This window comes from Cyprinus carpio, chromosome B7 (assembly GCF_018340385.1).
Source record: "Cyprinus carpio isolate SPL01 chromosome B7, ASM1834038v1, whole genome shotgun sequence".
NCBI lineage: Eukaryota > Metazoa > Chordata > Actinopteri > Cypriniformes > Cyprinidae > Cyprinus > Cyprinus carpio.
In genome coordinates, this window is record NC_056603.1 from 10,113,549 (window position 1) to 10,133,996 (window position 20,448).

Sequence of the window (20,448 nt, forward strand, 5' to 3'; positions counted from 1 at the left end):
AAAACACTAGTTGTTGACCAATATGTGTTTTTCAAAGACCAATGCTAATCTACACTGGCTGATAAAATGCATACTGTTTGTTTTACTTAAAATATAAAAAATTAAACTAATAAAACAGGAAATTGTTTACATTTTACATTTGATTTAAATAAAATTAAAACACTACAACTTTAAGACTGTAAATACATAAACACAACTATATTCAATGAAATAAACACTTCATTTTACACAATATTAAACAGTATTTTTTTATTTAAAAATATGCTACATTTAGATTTGCATGTTGCTAAACTAATCTTACAATACTCTAATAAGCAATAAATATTGGCACATATTTTAGATAAAGGAAGCAAATTGACAAAAGGAAGTAAAACTGTCTCAAAATGACCAGATATAATCTAATATTTATGATTATATCACTAAAGCACTATAATAATGACAAAATGCTCAAATCTGAGCTCAATGTTAAAGCTTTTTACAAATATATTTACAACTTTTAAGTTACATGAACACTTAAGGTCTGAAATACTCCAGAAAAAATGTTTGGCTGGCTAAATATGAGGCACAAAAAAGTTAAACAACATGTTGAATTTACTTTAAATTATATTTACTTTCCATTTACAGACTCTATGCAGCTGTATGTTTGTCGGAAATAACAATATAAAAGCATTTTAAGTTCTTACTCCATCTTCCATATGCATCCTATGTCAAAAACGAATTAAGGAAGCCCTCAAAGCAACAAGAGGCCCGTACCTGAAACAAGAGCACTTCATTTTAATCTCAGCTCGTTACCTGTGAGAGACTGTAAGAGTGTATTTGCTCCTCAGCGACTACAATCGTGTTTAAGACAGGGACAGCCTGCTAAACAAACAACTTCACACACACACACACACACACACACACACACACACACACACACACACACACACACACACACACACACACACACACACACACACACACAACTATTGTCTGTCTCAACAAGCTCAACAAGCACATAAACGTGCTTATATGCACACATGTAAACATATACCGGATACATTCCTCCTATGAGACTCCTCACACATACTGTCTCTCTCATTTTCTGTCCCCATCTCTTCCTCTGGTTGTTTTTTCCCTCTCTGTCATTATATTTTTCATCACCACTGGTTCCCTAATAAACTCCTCCTTGTGTGTAAGTGTGTTTATGTGACAGTGGGTTAGAGTTAAGGAGAGAGAGAGAATGCATGTATTTAAAGGTGATGATTGACAGGTGAGTTGGTCATGTGACAAAAAGCAGTTTATGTACTGACATGAAACGCTGTATGAAAAAAAGAGACACATGCATATCAAGAGAATAACTGTAGAACTGGGTCTTATTCATTTTTTTCTCTCGAAAGTCCACTTATTCATGTAAGCGTGTTTTAACCTTAATAACAATCATAATTTAGTTATTCTATGATCATATTGATTTCAGTCCAATTCAGATTTGCGCTACTCAAAGTCTAAAGATCAGATTAAAATGATTTTGTTCAATAAACTTTAGCCTCTTGTATTAAAGGTCTAATGTCAGAAATGTGTGCCAAACTCAGCATCAATAAATGCACTTCTGTCTCACAAGTGAAGTTTTGGGTTCTGAATGTTACTGTATGTCTTCATACAATGAACTCTTGTATTGTGAAACAAAGAACCAAGAAAATTCAAAAACATCATTAGAGTCACTATGACCCAGAAGCACATTTTGAGTTTTATGCAATAAAAAAAATAAAAAAATGAAAACGTCACACTACATTTAAATGATTATATCTCAGCTTTTTTTTTACTTTAATGCACTTGAAATCTAGGTCAAACTAACTGATGGAATGTGTAACGTGATTGTTTCATGATATGACCAAAAAATAAAGCAACTTTAATATGTGTCCTGTGCAGAAATACATTTTATCATAGTGTCATGTAACTTCATATGAAATCAATCTTTCTTATTCATGCATACAACAGTTTGTGGGAGTGGGTAATATTTTTTACTCTTTTTGAAAATTCTCTTGCTCACCAAGGCTGCATTTATAATATTTATAATAAAATATAACATTATTGAGCACCCACTTACTCAACAAACACAATAAATCTCATCCCAACATGACATCACTTATCTACTCCAGGCCTCATTCAAATTACAAAAAAAAGACATTTAAGAACAATGAGCGTTTAAAAGAAGAGGAAGAAAAGTGATTAATGCCTCTACAGAAGAATGTGGACCATGTTTTGATTCCCTTCCCTATCCTGTTGCCAAATCATGCACAAAAACCCACCCATGATGACTGACAGACAACCAAATTAGATTAACATGCCAATCATTCCCCTTAACTAACAAAACAAAAGACAAGAGTATTCAGGAAAGTCTTTAATGCTGTTCATTGTAACTATTAGCTTTCTGGGAAACCATGAAAAAAACATATCAACTAACTTTAAGTGAAAAACAAAGACAGGTAAACATCCTGTCAATATGATCTCTGCAATGATTAGGACTATGATCTTTTGTGATAGAGTAAATGACTTTAAGCTGCTCTAAGTGATGTTACCTGCTTCGCAAACTTCCACCAGACATGTGACCAGAGAATGACTCAGCTGAAGCAACCATGTTTGTGTCAATACACACCACTAGGGAGGAGAATTCGAGTTACGACACTGAGATTTCCTGTGTGTTTTAGCAGTCCTGTGTCAACAGCCAATGACATAAATGCTGCAATCTTGTGCTTTGCTTTGTCTGCACTGCTGGTGGGTTAAAGGGGAGGAGGATGATCTGAGAGGATCAGACGGAACGAGCAGGTGTAAAAACAGTCCCAAAGGTGAATGAGAGAATCTGACGCTGGCCCAGACTGCTGAAATAGCTATCACATGAACACACAATATCCAGGGGTAACACATATATTGTTTCAATAGAATAACACTTCACATTTATTTAGGAAAGGTGTAAGACGTTGATATTGACAGTATAGTGATATGTTTTTTTTTTTTTAATAAAAAAAAAAATATATATATATATTGACATCTATATGTTTTGTTTAGACCCCAATAATATATTGGTTTGACCAAAAAAATGTAATTAATAAAAGCAACCATATTTTCTATTTATCAAATAATGTACCAATAAAATGTACCAAAAAAGCAGCACAACTGTTTTAAGATATGTTTTTTTTTAGCACCAAATCAGCATATTAGAATGATTTCTGAAGGATCATGTGATCCTGAAGACTGGAGTTATGATGCTGGAAATTCAGCTTTGCATCACAGGTATAAATTACATTTCAAAATATATTAATATAGAAAACAGTTTTTTTTTTTTTTATGTAATGCCTATTCTTTATTTTTTGATAGTTTAATTCCATGTTTCTCCTGAAAATATGATGCAAATAGGCTGTGTACAGCATTTCATTCTGAACACTCAAAACTGTTCCATAAAAGTTAGCCCATGCTTAGCTGCATTAATATTATGATCCTCCAAAGCTATTGTGACAAACGCATTCAAATTCTACTCCTCGGTTTTACAATATGAGCCAAAACCCCTCCATTGATTAGCTTAATGTGTTTACATATTTAACCATCTGAATGCTGAGGTTAAGTATCATATCATCAATTAGCGCTCGCTGTGATATTACTCTGCCCAATGGATCTTTATGCAAATCAACACAAGCGCTTGTATGTCCAGCGTAAGCTGTTGCTAGAGACCCATTCACAGAGCGATGTGCAATTCCCGCACTTGATAAAAACACACAATGGTGATATTTGCATAATGGCTTTGCTAGCACCTGCTTTCAGCAGTGCTTTGCTTCCTAAAGACACACACGCACACAAACAAATACACACGCTGGAATTTAAACAGCTTTAGAGTGACTCATATACAGGAAAACTGCATAAATACAGAATGCCTGCTGAGATGTACAATTACACGTGGATTTATGCATGAAGTCGTACAGTCACCACCAGCTGAGTCATAGAAGAAGAACGAATTCAAAAGACCTGAGCATTCACGCAGCTAGAGAACGAAAGAAAACTGTCTGCGATGAAAAGAAAAAGAGAAAGAAAATGGGAACACAAAGACAAAGTGTGTCTAAAAGTAGTAAATTACAGTGCAATTTTCTGCTAAGGGGACGGAGCTAATTGATGGAGCCAGAGAAAGAGGAAGTCAGTGAGAGATAGCAATGAGAGAGAAGGGTAAAAGAGATCAGCTTCCGTGGGTGGACAATCAGACCCCTGCCACTCAACTTAACCCCAGACCCCTAATCTACCTCTCACATCTGAAAAGACCAGCAAAACCTACTTTGTGAAGCTGGTCGAAGCAAACGTTGGGCTGGGAAACGAGAACAGGTCCTTCATCTGAACAGTTTTGTTTTTAAAAAAAAAAAGTATCAGGATTAAATGATTCTCACAATATTTGGTTTTATTACTGCACCATTTTTCTGACTATTCAGTTTCATTCACAGAGTCTAAATGCTAAATGAATGAATCCATTTAGCATTTAGTGAATCCAAAACACGCCGTGAGACCAATGAAGCCCAACTCCTGAATGAATGACTCTTATGAATTGGTTCTTGTGAATCAAAACACTTGAATCAGAGTGCTTACTGAATTGTTCTGACTCACTTATTGAACCGCAAGTCATTACTTTATTATGTGATTAAAGATGCACATTTTGCAATTGTAATCAGTGGCATTCTTTTTTTTATAAACGATAAACTAATAAATTAATTAAATATGTTACAATATTTTTGTTTTTTTAGTATTGTTATTTAATATATAGTTATGGGATGCCACATCTAAAAAGCAAGAGAAAACTCATTACAAATAACTGTGTTAACACTCCTTTTACAAAAATATTATGTTTATTTGTTAGCTTGTTTGGGATAGAAATCATTACTTTTAATACAATTTATACTTAAACTGATTAAAAGCAACAGTGAATACATTTATAATGTTACTAAAGTTTTCTGTTCCGGTTGGTAAATAAATAAATAACTTCTATCGGGTTCAAAAAATATTAAGCAATATTGATAATAAAAATAAATGATTCTTGAAAATCAAATCAGCATATAAGAATGATTTCTGAAAGTCAGCTTTGCTATCACAGGAATAATTTCCATTTATTAAAATAGATGTAATATACTAAATATATTAAAAGGGAAAAGCATTATTTTAAATTGTTATAATATTTTGCAATATTACTGTTTATATTTTTAAAAAGCAAAGCCATGGTGGATATAAAAGGCTTCTTTCAAAAATATTGAGAAACCTCTCAAACCTGTGAACGGTATTTGTTGTTGGTTTGAATCTTTAAATTCCTCAGGATTCCCATTCTTATCAACTACAGCAGCATTATCTTTCTACTAAAGCTAATTGGCCAAAGACGCAACACACCAACCTCCAAACCCAACATACGCTGGTTTCAACTGGGTTTCATCACTGTCAAAACAAGAGCATTGCCTCAACGGACCACCATTACAATCAGAACCTCCAATAACAACAAAACACACGTATAGACCTCAAGCCCTTTGAAAATGATTCCTTTGTTGCGTCCATCAGGCTTGACAGCCGCCTTTGTAATCGAGACAAGTCAAAACCAACCGCTGCCCCTGGTTCATGTGTGATATGACCGTCAGCAATACTCAGTCTTCTAGGGTTTGTTTTGCTTAGCTTTGGCTTGGCTAAAATAGCTCTTTATATCTGTAATCTGGCTTGTGCTTCCTCCAAACCTACACATTTACTGATGGTTTTGAGACTTTTTTAAAGTTTCAGCCAAACTACCCCCCTTAAAACCAGATGTTTATAAAGACAGACCACATGAGAAGCAAAAATAAGAGTATTAAAGCGCATATCCATAAGCCTGCTGGCAACATCAGCGAGAAACTACTCTATTACACACTTAGAAAAAAAAGGTACAAAGCAGTCACTGGGGCAGTATCCTTTCATCTTTGTACCTTGTTTACTCCTAAATGGTACATATTAATGTCTTGAAGGTACATACAAGAACTTTAAAAGTACATATTAGTACCTTATGTTTCCCTGGACAGATCTAGCAATATCTTTTAATGCACAAAAGTGCATTAAAGTCATTATAAAATTACACTGGCAGTAAAAAACACAACCAGAAGGCAATAAAACACAAGGTCTTACCATCTGAGAACGACTCTTGGGGCATCCATTAATGTCCTCAATCTTCTCATTTGCTGTGGTTTCCAAAAAGAGAGAGAAATACAGACAAATTAATTGCTAAAAAAAGAAAATAAGTGACAGATTTCCTTAATTGTAAGCCTCAAGTGCAGTATGTCCTTTCTGCATCTGTGCCGGACAGATCTTTGACCTCTAATGTGGAAACTAGATCCAGTTTGAGCAACTGTGTGGCAGGGCCTGCTGGGATGCGACTGCTTTGGGGCTTTCCTGAGGCTGACTGCTCTCCACCCTGCATCCCGGCGGGCCCAGCACCACCCCCCACCCCACGGCAGCTGAAACAGGGCCGCTCACTCACAGCTGACAACTGCACACATGGCTACAATGACAGCTACATGCCTGCAGGAATCACTTTACCTCCTGCGCGGTGGGAAAAATGTGTCAGGAATGTGTAAGATGTCAGGTGAGTAAGCATGGAGGACAATATATAAAGCTCTTCTGTTCGGATTCTGATTCTGAATTCTGACTTTTATCTTACAGTTCTGAGTTTATCTGACAATTCAGACTTTTTTTCTCAAAATTCTGAAATTCACAAGAAGTGAAAAAAAATGATTAAACTTGCAATTCTGTAGAAAATCAAGAGATAAAAACACAATAACCATTTTATTTTCATTATGTGGAGAAAAATGCAGAATTTTGAGATGTAAACTTAAAATTTAAATAAAAAAGGTAAAAATTGTGAGATGTCAGAATTGATGAAAAATCTGAACAATAAATATTAATAATTTTTCTCTCTTTTTTTTCCCCATGGCAGAAACAAGCTTCCTTAATTAAATTATTGTTTACAAAATATACAAAATAATTAAGCCACAAATATAAATGCATTAATTGCCCTGCATTAGATTTCAAAAATTATTAAAGCGGCATCTGCAAACAAATTAGACCTCAGAATTAATTTAGAATGTTTTTTAAACATTTGTGATATTATTATTATTATTAAAATTTTAGACTACAATTTACCACACAATTTGCTACTTAATCATTATTTTATCAATACAAAGGTCAGAGTTTACTTTTTGGGGCCCCTGTAAGTTGGTGTGAGCTTTAAATATCCTTATTGTCACCAATTGAAGCATTTTCTTATTTCAAAATTTACTTTCAAAACTTTAGGGCAAAAGCCATCAACTCTCACTAACAGAAATATATGTGAACTATGTCATTGGTTGCATGCAGCATTTGTGTCTGTCAGACAGGGAAGGTCAGATTTCAGCTTCAACTGGCCAGTGTTTGATTCCCTTGAGATGTAGAAAACACAAGAGGACAAAGTGGGATGACAACAGTGATGAGTCATTTAACACCACTACACCCCAGAACACTGTACAGTGCTTTCTGCTCTTAAGTAACCAAATGCTCTCCGGCTCTTACAAAACATTTTAGGAGGACAGAGGTAATGCAAAACTCTACATGTCCATGGGAAGAGCTGCTGACAGGGATCAATTTTCTTAATAGGTTGTACAAAATAGCATACAAAATAGCATACAAAATAGCAGTTACAATGAATAAATGAATGAACGAAACAATGTATCATCAGAAGTAGTTGTGAAAAGTTGTAAAGTTATATTAGAAATGTATTTCTAATACAATAAATAAAACTTTAGTCTAAAAAATGCAGGTTTTGAATTCAAGAGGATTGCTCACATATAAATAGATAATCTAGTAATGCAATATTTCATTATCTATTACATTATTAACTCATTTTAGACTAATCCTTAAAATTGAGCACAAAATTACTGAACTAGTTGAATAAATGAATGAATAAATAAATAAATAAATAAGGCAAAATATGTAATTATAATGTAGTTTTTTTTAGTCAAATGTAATTTTAGTAAAATAAATGCATGCTTTAAACTCAAGAGGACTGCTTTAAATATAAATACATATCTATATAATACATCAAAAATGATGTATTTATAATATTTTTTGACTGTAAGAACTGACTACTGTTCAATTTTAATTTTATTTGTATTTTTTTTTGGGGGGGGGGGGTCATACATTTTACCATGATTTACAGAAGACACCCACTAAAAACGTCTGTGTAAAGTTCGTATTTTAATAAGTACGGCTCAGAATAAGTAGGTTGTTTCATTTTTACACGTGTTAGCCTATGCTGAATGACGATGGAACACTATTTCACCTATATTTGGACATTTTGTTTTCGCAAAAGTTATTTGAAACACTTTATTTGCATCTAATATGCTTTCTGTGTAAATAAAATCTCTTTTGTAAATTTAATTTGATGCAGACACCAAAATGGGACGACCCCGGTACACCTTGCACAGAAAATCTTCATTCGACTCTTTATGTCTGTTTTGGAGAGAGTGAATTGCTCACCGATAACCTGTATGATCTCTGCCAGCAGCACGCCGTCGCTCACATCCTGCTGCAGGTCTTTGATCAGCCGCTTGTGTCCCGATCTGGCCAAGTAGTGATTCGCCCAGTCCGTGTAGATCTGTCGACACGAAAGGAGAAAGTTCGCTTAGAAATCCATCCATCAAAAAAAAAAAAAAAGTTTCACACAACTAGGATTCACGACTTCGTGCAAGCGCGACTGCGCGAGGACTGAGCGCCGCGTCTCTCCGCGCTCTATTCAAATCCGCTCCATTGTGCCTTATTCAAGTTATTCAGCACCAATAATGCTCAAATTCTCCCGTCTGACATCACAGAAAAGCCCCTTCACTGGGGCAGGAGGAGGGAGACCCCGAGGGAGCTTAAATTAAACCTCTGAATGGGTTTGAAAGGAGTCATGTGTTGTTTGCTGTTTGGAGCGGGTCTGTCCAAAAACATTCCCGTGTCCCCTTACAAGTAACGAAAAGCGGGAAACAAGCAGTGCAACAAGCAGTAAAAAACCACGAAGGTGCCAAAACCGTCAAAATAAAGCTTCCATAAAACGTATCTTTAACTTAATTCAAGCATTTCAGTACATTAATTAACAAACATATGACCATGACTATTTTATATACTTAGTAGCTATTATTATTTTGTAGTTTTTATTACATAAACCATGATATTCTTTGAACTTACATATAAATACCACAGTATTTTCCCATTTGACTTTAATATCACAATCTGAAATAAAATAATAGCCAATATAGGCAATAACATTGCATAAACCACAATTAACATCAAAAGTCGTCTTTTTTAATGCACATAATCAATGGCCAGGCAGTAGTCAAACACATTCCCACGACGGGGGTTGAAGAGCTTGTGTTGTGTGTTTGATGAGTAAATAAAGCCTGAGTCTATTATTGCAGTGTTACTCATGTGAGGAATCAGTTTTCTCGATGGGAAAAACAGGTGCACCCCGAGTCCCTGTGCCATCAAAATAAACATGCTCCCCCTCGATCGCTCTCGCTGGAGTCATCTAGACTTAAAACAGCACACAAAGCCCATATAATTATGGAGAGCAATGACCAAAGTCAGTGGAGAAATGTACAAATCCAGCTCATGCTTTGAAGGTTTGTGGGTTAAATGAGTCAGATGTAATTAAAGGTGAGGTGAAGGCAGTGAAGTGAAGGTAAGGGTAAACATGCCTTCAAGCAACAAAAGATCGAAGTAACGCAGAGAAAACTACAGATGACACCTGTCTGTCAGACTGAACCTGCTCACCACCATGTCAACACTAAAATAGCTATTATGTCATAAAAAACATGTTGGTCAAGGTACAAATTGAGTACATGCATTGCATTCAGTTTATCTGTTATGTATTCCTTTTAGTCAATACGACCATATCAACATTTGTTGCTTTTTTTTTTTTTTTTTTCAAATGTTAGACTGACACAATTTTGGCATGTATCTAGAATTGCACTAAAACAGTGTTTAAAAAGTATTTGTTCAACAAAGTAGTTAACTATTAAACAAATGATTTATAGTGTGTATATATATATATATATATATATATCAACACTTTGCATTTTCTTTGTAAAAGTTGAACTGAATACTTTCATTCAGCAAGGATGCATTAAAGTGATCAAAAGTGATGGTAAAGACATTTACATAGTGTTACAAAATATTTCTATTTAAAATAAATACTGTTATTTTGAAGTTTCTAATCATTAAGCAATCTTGTAAAAAAGTTTCCACAAAAATATTAAGCAGGAAATATAACTGTTTCCACAATAATAATGAGTAGTGTTTTTTGAGCAATAAGTAGGTATATTGTTTTGATTTCTGAAGGATCATGTGACCCTGACGACTGGAGTAATGATGCTGAAAATTCAGCTTTGCATTAATTACATTTTAAAATATCTTAAAATAGGAAACAGTTATTTTAAACTGTAATATTTTTCAAAATAATGCTGTTTACTCTATTTTTAACCAAATAAATGCAGCCTTGGTGAGCATAAGAGCCTTCTTTCAAAAAAAGCATTAAAAATACTTTTGAACAGTATTGTACTTGTCAATTTTTTTATTTCTTTATGTGTAAAGAAAATAAATAAATGTCTTAAACTGACTTTATGAAGTTAATGTAGTGTATGCTTCTGTATGAAAGCAGTGTTCCTTGGGACATTTTCCTTTAAAGCAAAACAGCACTTGATTACTCACGAGCATCCAAATACATGCCATCTGAATCAGCACTTATGATGAGTTATGCTGTGAAATATACTGACCTTTATATTCTGAGTCACTGAGGCATGACGCGTCAGTCCCACTGCTGTAAGAATATTGTGACAATCCCTCATCTCTCTCACACACAAAAGCAGCACTTAGAAATCCTTCTGTTGTGTGGATGTCAAACCAGCATCTAGTCTTTCTGCACTCTTCTGAGCTTGACCCGAGCATGAGCTGTTCTCGGAGTTCAGACGTGCCTTTAGGGCTGATTTGTCACTGAACAACTCTGGAGAACTGAACAGGTGGCTCTTGCACGCATTTGCTGATGAGTGTGTTTAACTACCTTGTGTGAGTAAGATAGAGAATATCAAATGGGAGTTTCTGAGTTTGGTAACTTTCAACAATTTAGCACCAGCTGTCACTTGGACTCATCTTTACGCTCAAAGCTGGGAGGTAGAACACTGTTCAAAGGCTCTCATGTCAAACACTAATAACAGGGCTGTTCGTGTTAGTCACAGACACAGAATTGTTCCCACAGGCAGAAGCTATCATCAATCCAGGTTGATGAGAGAGGTTTTAAATAATACGGTACTTTGAGGTAATTACAAAAGATTATTTACTGAGGTGAATGTGAGTTCAGATAACTGCCCTGCTAACAGCTTAGACTAGCATGCATTTCCATATTTATTCAGGCTGGTTTGCAATAATTTAACTTGGGGACTAACACTGTAAGTTTATTTATTTATTTATTTTTTAAAGAAATTGATTATTTTTCAGCAAGAGCAACATTTAAGAGACAGTTCACCAAAAATTCCGTCATCATTTACTCACACTCAAGTTGTTCCAAGTCTGTATGTGTGTGTGTGTGTGTGTGTGTGTGTGTGTGTGTGTGTGTGTGTGTGTGTGTGTGTGTGTGTGTGTGTGTATATATATATATATATATATATATATATATATATATATATATATATAACTTTTTTTTTTTTTTTTCTAAACAAAGTTTTTTTGCTGTTTTTTATGTGGGTAACCAAACAGTTTCTGGTCCCATTAACTTCCATAGTACTTTTCCCAGTACATGCTGACAGAATATGAAGACAGATGTCAAAAATGACAGAACATTTATATCGGAAATAAATGCTTTGAATCCAACAAAGAATCCAGTTTTCAACACTGACAATAATACAAATGTTTCTTGAGCACCAAATCAGCATCACAGGAATAAATGACATGTTACAATATCTTAAAATTACTGTTACTTTACAAAATTTGTATTTTACTGTATTCAGATAAATACATTTTTAAATAAATAAACATAAAGACCCTAAACTTTTGAATATAGTTTAACTATGCAGCAAAAGTTTTAACTTCAAAATATTCTAGAGACAGTATTTTAAATAAATAAATAAATGAGCTCAATTATAAACAATTCAAGAGACACAAGTAGTCAATGTCTCTGTCTATATTAAGTAAATATGCATTTGTGATTTCTAAAATTACTTTCATCAGTAAAATACAATGCATTGTTGATTTTTATTTTTTTTTATTGTCGCTTAACTTGAGGATGTACTTGATTTTAAAGACAATCATTTGTTTTTCTTTGGAATAACATTCATCTGTGAGACCAGAAATAAAAGAAGTAGAAATATACGAATATTATGCAACTGAAATGATACAGAACATTATTGAAATTTGACCAGTCTCAAATAAGTGAATAAACTTTTGCCATTTGTTGCTTTTTACATATAGCTGACCTGCGTGAGGGAGCAATCTCTATAGTGCTAAACATAAAGCTAATCTAAACCTCAGTCAACACACGAACATCTCAAAAGAGCTTCAGCTCAGCTTGCAGTAAATAGCACAGTAAGTCTGGACCGTATCTATACCTGCTGCAAGAGTCTAAATATACCCTCCTGCTGCTTGCCTACAGATATCAGCAGGAATAGCCTTCTCTCCACAGCAGAGAGGTCTTACCGATTTGTAGTGATCACAGGACGACCTGCTGCGGCGTCTCTCTGGGATGTACATCCTCATGTTCAGAGCCATTCTGCTCTTACAGGTGAAGAGAGCTCATAAACACTGAAGCCCCGAGGACGGCCTGCCACATTCACGCCTGTAATCAAGTCAGTGGTGTAGGGGGATAATTTTTGCCGCCAAATGCATTCTGGAGCATCGCTGAGAAACCTTTGCTTCAAATATACCTCTCTCTATGTGTAACGCTTAGTGTCAAATGCCGAGACCCAAACATATCAGATTATGACTGCTTCACCTAATAAAAAAATAAAAAAAAATAAAATAAAATAAAAAACACGAAAGCATTGCATTTTTCAAAAAAGAGTGTACAGAATTACTGTTGAAATGGTACTATATTAAATTAAATTTAACCTGAATAATAATTTGCAAATAATCCTAAATAATTCAAATAAAATTAATATTGGAATTCTAATATTATAATAATTATTACAATAATAATTTGTAACCAATATTTTAAATACGATTCTACAGAGTAAACTGAGATTCTCAATAAAATACTCAAATAATCATAATTAAGCAAGTAATGTATAATTATTCAGAATTTCAGTGTATATATAATTAGTGCTTTAGTTTCAGTTTATTTAGTAGAACTGTTAAGGGATTCTTAGAATTATTTATGATTGGTTCAACATTTTTATTGTAATAATTTTTATAATATAATTGTAATATATTAGAATTCCAATAGGAATCCTGTAGATTAACTAAGTATCTGTATGATTGCAAATGACTTTCATTTCCTAACCTAACCTTCTTTCTTTCTTTAGTTTTTAACAAATCTTTCCCATTTCTTTTCATCTGAACAATGATGTCTTCAGTCTGAAGATCTGATGACTAACCCAAATAACAATAGCAAACTTTTATGTAACCAGATGAATGCTTCTTATCCTGCCTCATTCACTATAAACACATCAAGCTGATGGTCTCTAAAGGTTTACCGTTGAGCTTTAAAAAGTTTTTTTTTTTTCACACAAACACACAGAATGTATATGTACACATACTTATGCAAACGCACACACACACATGTACAGAGAGGAGCAGAGCATGTGGGAGGTCTGACAGCTACTCGAGAGGTGCTGACAAACAACCATGATTGTGTGTCAGGGTGGTGAGAAGGGTGACGGATGCTCCACAAACCCCCTCTGCACCTCTCCATCCCCCTTTAACTTAAGCTGACGCTAAAAACCAAACATGTTCTGCAAGTTTCAAAGACTGAGCCTATTGCACTAGATCATACAAGACCCTCGAATCAAGACCTGGCAAGTTTACTCGCACACATAAAACTGTATGTTGAACAGAACAGTACTGAGTATGGTTTCACTTTCTGTTAGAATCTGAAGTTAAGAAAGGTCTTCTCTCCTGCCATCTGTGTTGTGTCAGTCTGGTCCTGATCTGGTGCAGCAGTGGTGTAAAGTGAGTAATTCTGCTCTGGAGTGTCTAGATTAGAGCTCTAATCTAATAATGCACATGGCCAGACACACATAGCACAGATGCCTCAGTTATTTATGCTCCTCTGGTCTTAACCGCCCTACAAATTCAATTTCAAAAGAAAATGTATTCTTTCCTTTAGCTAAGCTTTCCGGGTCACTCCAACTTGACCTTAATGTTCATTATCTCACAGTCAAGAGTGTCCATTCGCTGGACCTTTCATCAAGAACTGTCTATCTGTAAATCCTAGATCTATTCTTCAGTCCATCCATAAAATGACAAATACACAACTATTCAAAAGGTTGGTGCCAGTATTTTTATTTTTTTAAGAAATCATACTTTGCTCAGCAAGGATGCATTAAAATGATCAAAAGTGACAGTAAAGACTAACACTGTTTAAATAAATGCTGTATATTGCACTTTCTATTCATCAAAGAATCAAAGAAAAATGCATCTATTTTCCACAAAATTAATCATCTTCACAACTGTTTTCAACATTGATAATAATAAGAAATGTTTCTTGCATAGAATGATTTTCTGAAGGATCGTGACGTAAGAATGGAGTACTGATGCTGGAAATTCAGCTTTATCATCACAAGAATAATACATTTTAACATATATTCAAACAGAAAACTGTTATTTTAAATTGTAAAATATTTTTAAACAAAATAAATGCAGCCTTGGTGAGCAGAAGAGACTGCTTTTAAAAACATTTTCAACATTTTCAACCAACTTTTGAACGTAATTATAATTTGCAATTTGCTTTGTTTTCCATGTGCCATAATCAAATTCTATGATTAATTGCTTCAGGACATTTTGGCCAGACAACAAGCAAGATTATTTCTCACATCTACTAATTCATTGTAATAATTCAAGATATGCAGTATGGTGAAATAATGAACTGCTTTCCTGAGAGCGGTGCAGTGAACATCTCTGGCTGATGTGTGTTAGGTGTGGTGCATGCAGTGAAAGTGAATGAGCACTGATTGATTCTTGAGGTCAAGCATTATAACGAGGGGAGTCAAGTCGAGGTGAGGAATGTAATCAATTACATCGTCATGGTAACAGAGAACTCTTTCATTCGGCTTATATACAGTGGTGGCCAAAATTCTTAGAACACTTGTTTTAGTTGTTTTTGTTAAATTGGCCATTACAGTACCCATAAAATGGGATAACATTAATGTTGAAGACCCTATGCCAGAGAGATGTGCTGCTGTAATTGCTGCAAAAGGTGGACATACCAAATATTAAAGTTAAAAGTGGATACAGCTCACTTCATCTGATTTTCATCGTGCTCAGAGCAACCATCTGCATGTTTCATGAACATTATGAAATCATATTTTGGAGGTCAATATTTTCAGATCTGTCAAATTCTTGCATTAATCAGAAATGAAAATAGATACAGATAGATTGGTATGTCTGTTAGTAAACCTGTTAACAGTTTAAAAATAGGGGGGGGGGGGGGGGGCACCTAGTGTTATTAGTTAATAAAAAAAAGGAGTAGCTTCCCCAACACTGGAGGATTTTGTATTACATTTAATGACTTTCCAAAATTGTAAATAAAACTCATTTTATGAGATCGTTTTCTTTCTACTTCAAAATTCCATATTTAATTCAGTGTTATTTGTCATTTCTTTGTAGCTATTTGTGAAATTTAGCTGGAAATTTCTGAATGAAAATTTTTTAAAGCAATTCCTCCAGAGTTTGCTCAGTATGAGATCAAAAAATACCAAAATAACACACACATACACATAGACAGGGTCAAACTGAGAGCAGAGTATCCATCATACAGGAAGACAGATCTTTTTTTGTAAAATGTTTTTTTTTTTTTTTTTTTTTTAGAAAGAAACACAATTAAAGCTTTTCATCCAGTCAGACGGGGAAAATAAAGAAACACACACTATTATCTACTGAGCACCCAAGACAAAGCAGCACAGTCCTTTTAACCGCATGACAACTCAAACAGACTCATTTCATCAAATTCGGTCGCACACACTGAGAGCTTTTGTAAATACTGAAAAAAGGTCTGTCCTTAGTTTTCTCATGCCCCGCTCCCTGCATCTCTGCCGTGACCCCTAAACCGTAATTATACTCCCCGCGTGACCTGAAAGTGCCCTGCTTTTAAGTGTTTTGCCTCAGCCTGTGATCAGATTTCGGACTAGTTAAATTAGCCTTCCTCTCACCCATCAGGGAAAGGAAACCTCAATTCCTGAAGGAGAATGGACCATTTTAGACAGTTACCACACAAAAGCATGAAGATGACAGAGGAAAAAGACTCAGTCAAAGAATCAGCAGAAATAAAAGCAGTCCTTCAATGCAAACTGCATCAACTTAAAATGCACTAACCTACACTAGGCCAACCTACAGTAAAATATAATAATAGCACTTTTAAAGAGACATTTGATAGAAATAGCTGGTAGGAGATTATAGCCTTAATTTATACTAGTGATGTGTAAATCCCACACAAATTGTTCTTTTTAAGCATGCATAGGAACATACCATGCACTGGCTAAGAAAAAAAGTGTGTTTTTTTTTCAGCATTGGCCAATACTGCATATTTAATTGTGGACACACTAATTTCATATTTTATATAGTTCTGTCATCATCTACTGTAGTGCTAAACTAACAGAAGAATTAACAGGAAAGTTAATTCTAAATTCTTAAATGAATTCTTTAAGAACAATTTCTTGAAGACCATTTCTTATAATAAAATACATTTTCACTTTCTTATAATAAAAGACATTATATCTATCTATTTTCAAAATGTTATTTTTATTATATTATAAATAATATTGAATATAATCATATTTAATATCTTACAAATATAATAAAATATGTTTTCTCTATATATTTCTATTATTTTTTTTATCTAAATTTATTATATTTTATTATAAGGTGTGTTTTTTTAATATCTTTAATATTGTCAATTTGTAGGTTATTTGTAGGTTATTACTTTTTTAGTTAGGAAAGCTGTTTCATTTAACAACAACAAATAATTTCAGCATCGTAGACATTAAAAGGACAAAGGATAACTAAGAGCATAGTGCATTTACATATAAAATATTGTTTTATTAAAATTAATAATTAATTACTTCATTAATAAAAAATAATAAATGGAAAGCTAAAAATGATTTATGTTAAAATTAGAAACAGCACGTGTTTTGCGCGTGTGGCTTTAGCCGTGTCCGTCGAGCACCACAAGCACTTCAAGTGGCTTTGGCCTTGTGCTAACATGACAAGCTCCAAGAGCAGCTCTTGACTGCTGCCATGTCTGTGGCTTAGAGATGAAAGCGTGAACATTAGATTGATGTGAGCGCCGGCAAATACGACCTCTGGGACTGTGAGAGTTCAGTCGGGATTAAGAGCCACATTCAGACCAAACAGAAAGCAGGAAATGTTTTGCTGCTTTCAAGATGAAGAACTCGACACCTTACTTCAATGATGGCTCAAAAAGTTCAGCGCCATCTGCGCCAAACCAGAACACGGCACTTGACGACACTCGAGCTGCGGTTCTCAAAATAAACAGTGCACTTTTAGATTCAACGTATTCACACACAATCTGCCATCTGCAGGGCCAGGGCCATGAGACGTATCCAGGCTGCACTGAAGCGCCGTCAGCTCTAACAGACGGCTTGATGTGGGTCTGTCTTCTCAGCAGGACACTAAACACTATTAACTACTCCTCACCTTCAGCCACCAGACAGCTGTCTGCTCAGCCTGTGCTGTATGAATAAGTGATTTGATAGAAACCAATGTTCCCTTCTGTTCTGCTGAAAAATGAATAATAACATTTGTAGATTTTGCTTCAACTCACAACAAAATGTAATATAACCTCCTGGAGTGCTACAGTATATAGTGTCATATATATATATATATATATATATATATATATATATATATATATATATATATATATATATATATTCATAAACCTTTAATTGTACTAGTGTATTGATGGAATATTAGTTCAGTTAGAACAGTTTTGTCAGACTAAGTGGTTATATACTGTAGCACATATGCTCCAGATGGTCTGTGGTGCTCAAATGGGTAATGTGGGTTTGAATTTGGAATGCATCATGTCATAATCCTGTTCTTTTACAACTGGGTTTCTCAGACTGCGGGAACTTCAGAACTTCATCTTGGTGAGATGATGACAAGCTAATAACTAATTAAATCATAAAAATGTAACGTTAAAATAAATAATTTAAAAATAACAATCTAACTAAAATACTTTACATGCGAATAAAAAAATAAAATAAAAATAATATATATATATATATATATATATATATATATATATATTTTTTTTTTTTTTTTTTTTTTTTTTTACCTGCATGTCATGTAACCAATAGTCAACATCAGAAAACCATATACATGTTGTTAAATTAATGAAATATCAACTTCTCAAAGTGTACTTTAATTTTGTAATTTTTAGCTCACAAAAAAAGTACAAAAATTACTGTGGTGGTACCATGGTGCAGTGATAGTATCAAATGGCACTACTATGGTACTGAATTTCATGAACTGTAGTATCTGCATACAGTACTCCAGGGCACTTTAAAGAATGCAATAGTACTAGCGTAGTATATGTCTTGATATCACTATGGCACAGGTCTCAAAACCTATGGAATTAACATGATATAATGTAAATAAATGGTAATTTTTTTAACGATCCTTCCAATGCATTCTCAACAAACTGGCAAAAACTTGTAACACTAAGGCATATTTGTAGTATTGGTGTTGAACTGTTGGCACCAGCAACACCAAGATCAGGGGTTCGATTCCCAGGGAAAATACATGCTGGTAAAATGCTTAGCTTTGGATAAAAGTGTTTGGCAAATGTGTTAATATAAATAGTAAGTGCTGAAATAATAATAACACTATAAAAATTAGCATTTAGAGGAAGTGGGAGAGAAAGGTGGAAGAAAAATAGATATGATTTAGAAATCTCTGCCCTTTGAGGTCAATGTTTGATGACTCTCGATAGTAAATCATGTGCTCCTTTTAAAATCTCCTATATTGCAATACACATAACAGTTCATAAGGTCATAAAAATCAATAAACAATGAAGGTGATAAAATAACTAAGTGCAAGTCGAATGTGGTCATTTTAAATGGGACTACTGTGGGGAATATATCAAATTAAGTCTGTATTAGATTGGACATCTCTAATTAAAAGTAGGCGAGATGTGCATCTCATCCTCTGTTAGAAAGCACAGACCAGGATATTTAAAGGTCCAGTGATGAAGTGAATGAACGAATGTGAGGTGCTTTCAGCCTTCGCTCTGATTCTTTCATCCCGCAGTGTCACTGCAATATTCAATGCTGATTTTATCAGGTCACACGTTTCAGCCTCCATCACCTCCCTTCCTTCTCTCTCACACACACACACACACACATCCCACCTTAAACATATTCAGTTCACTGGCACTTGTGCTGGCCTGCACATGTAATCCATAATTAAACAGCTCCCCTTATCACCTCATCTCCAGACAAGCAATAAGACGGCCTGCTTTTGTGTCTTTGACGTGCAGAGGATAAGACCGCGTTACCAGCCACAGAAGCGACTACGGAGGGTGTGCATGGATTAATAAAGAGGAAATATAAAGGGTGCTTTCAGAAATAAAACTGAATTCTTTATGAGCTGAGCTGTTGCTGTATTATTAACTGTCAGATCGTCTAACATAAACACTGCATCACAGCAAATACAAGCAAAACCCTGCAGTGTTCAGTTAACAGAAGACATCATAACCAACAACAAACAACAGACTTCTGTGTTAACGTATAGTATGTGACTGAATAGGTCTTAAATCCAAAATAGGTGAAACCTTGCAGTCTAGGTTTTATGGTAACGGAAAACCTCATATGCAACAACAATCCAGATATTTCTTGCACAACATATGGGAATATAAATAAGTATTGAATCCTAAAGTTTAAATGCATTAAAGACCTGATTAAACATAAAAAGTGGTTAAAATCAGGTGAGACAAAATGTGACCAGCAGCTATACCTAGAAATTTTTCACAAAAACAAATACTAAATAAACAAGTCACAGAAAATAAATAATAAATGGCAAAACAAGTCAAAATGTTTGCATATTAAATGCACAATTTGCAAGGTGTCAGACTGCATTAAAAAAGCAATAATGTACACAACATAATACTTGTAGTTTGATTAAATATTTTTACAATAATAAAATATATAAAGAAAATAATAATAAAAAATATTAAAAACATTATGTACA

General features: G+C 34.3%; 1 protein-coding gene across 14 annotated transcripts in view; it reads right to left on the minus strand.

Moving 5' to 3' along the window:
- Positions 1–20,448, minus strand: part of LOC109092613 (neuron navigator 2-like) — a 187,009-nt gene that overhangs the window by 56,800 nt on the left and 109,761 nt on the right. For 12 of the 14 annotated variants that reach the window (XM_042727171.1, XM_042727170.1, XM_042727176.1 and 9 more), the window contains 2 exons: positions 8,533–8,650; positions 6,148–6,200 (listed from right to left, as the gene is read on the minus strand). In XM_042727171.1, coding sequence (XP_042583105.1) covers positions 6,148–6,200; positions 8,533–8,650 — 171 coding nt within the window. Of the gene's footprint in view, positions 1–6,147; positions 6,201–8,532; positions 8,651–10,808; positions 11,278–12,720; positions 12,827–20,448 lie in introns of those variants that run through there. The other 2 variants (XM_042727178.1, XM_042727177.1) reach the window with 2 other exon arrangements.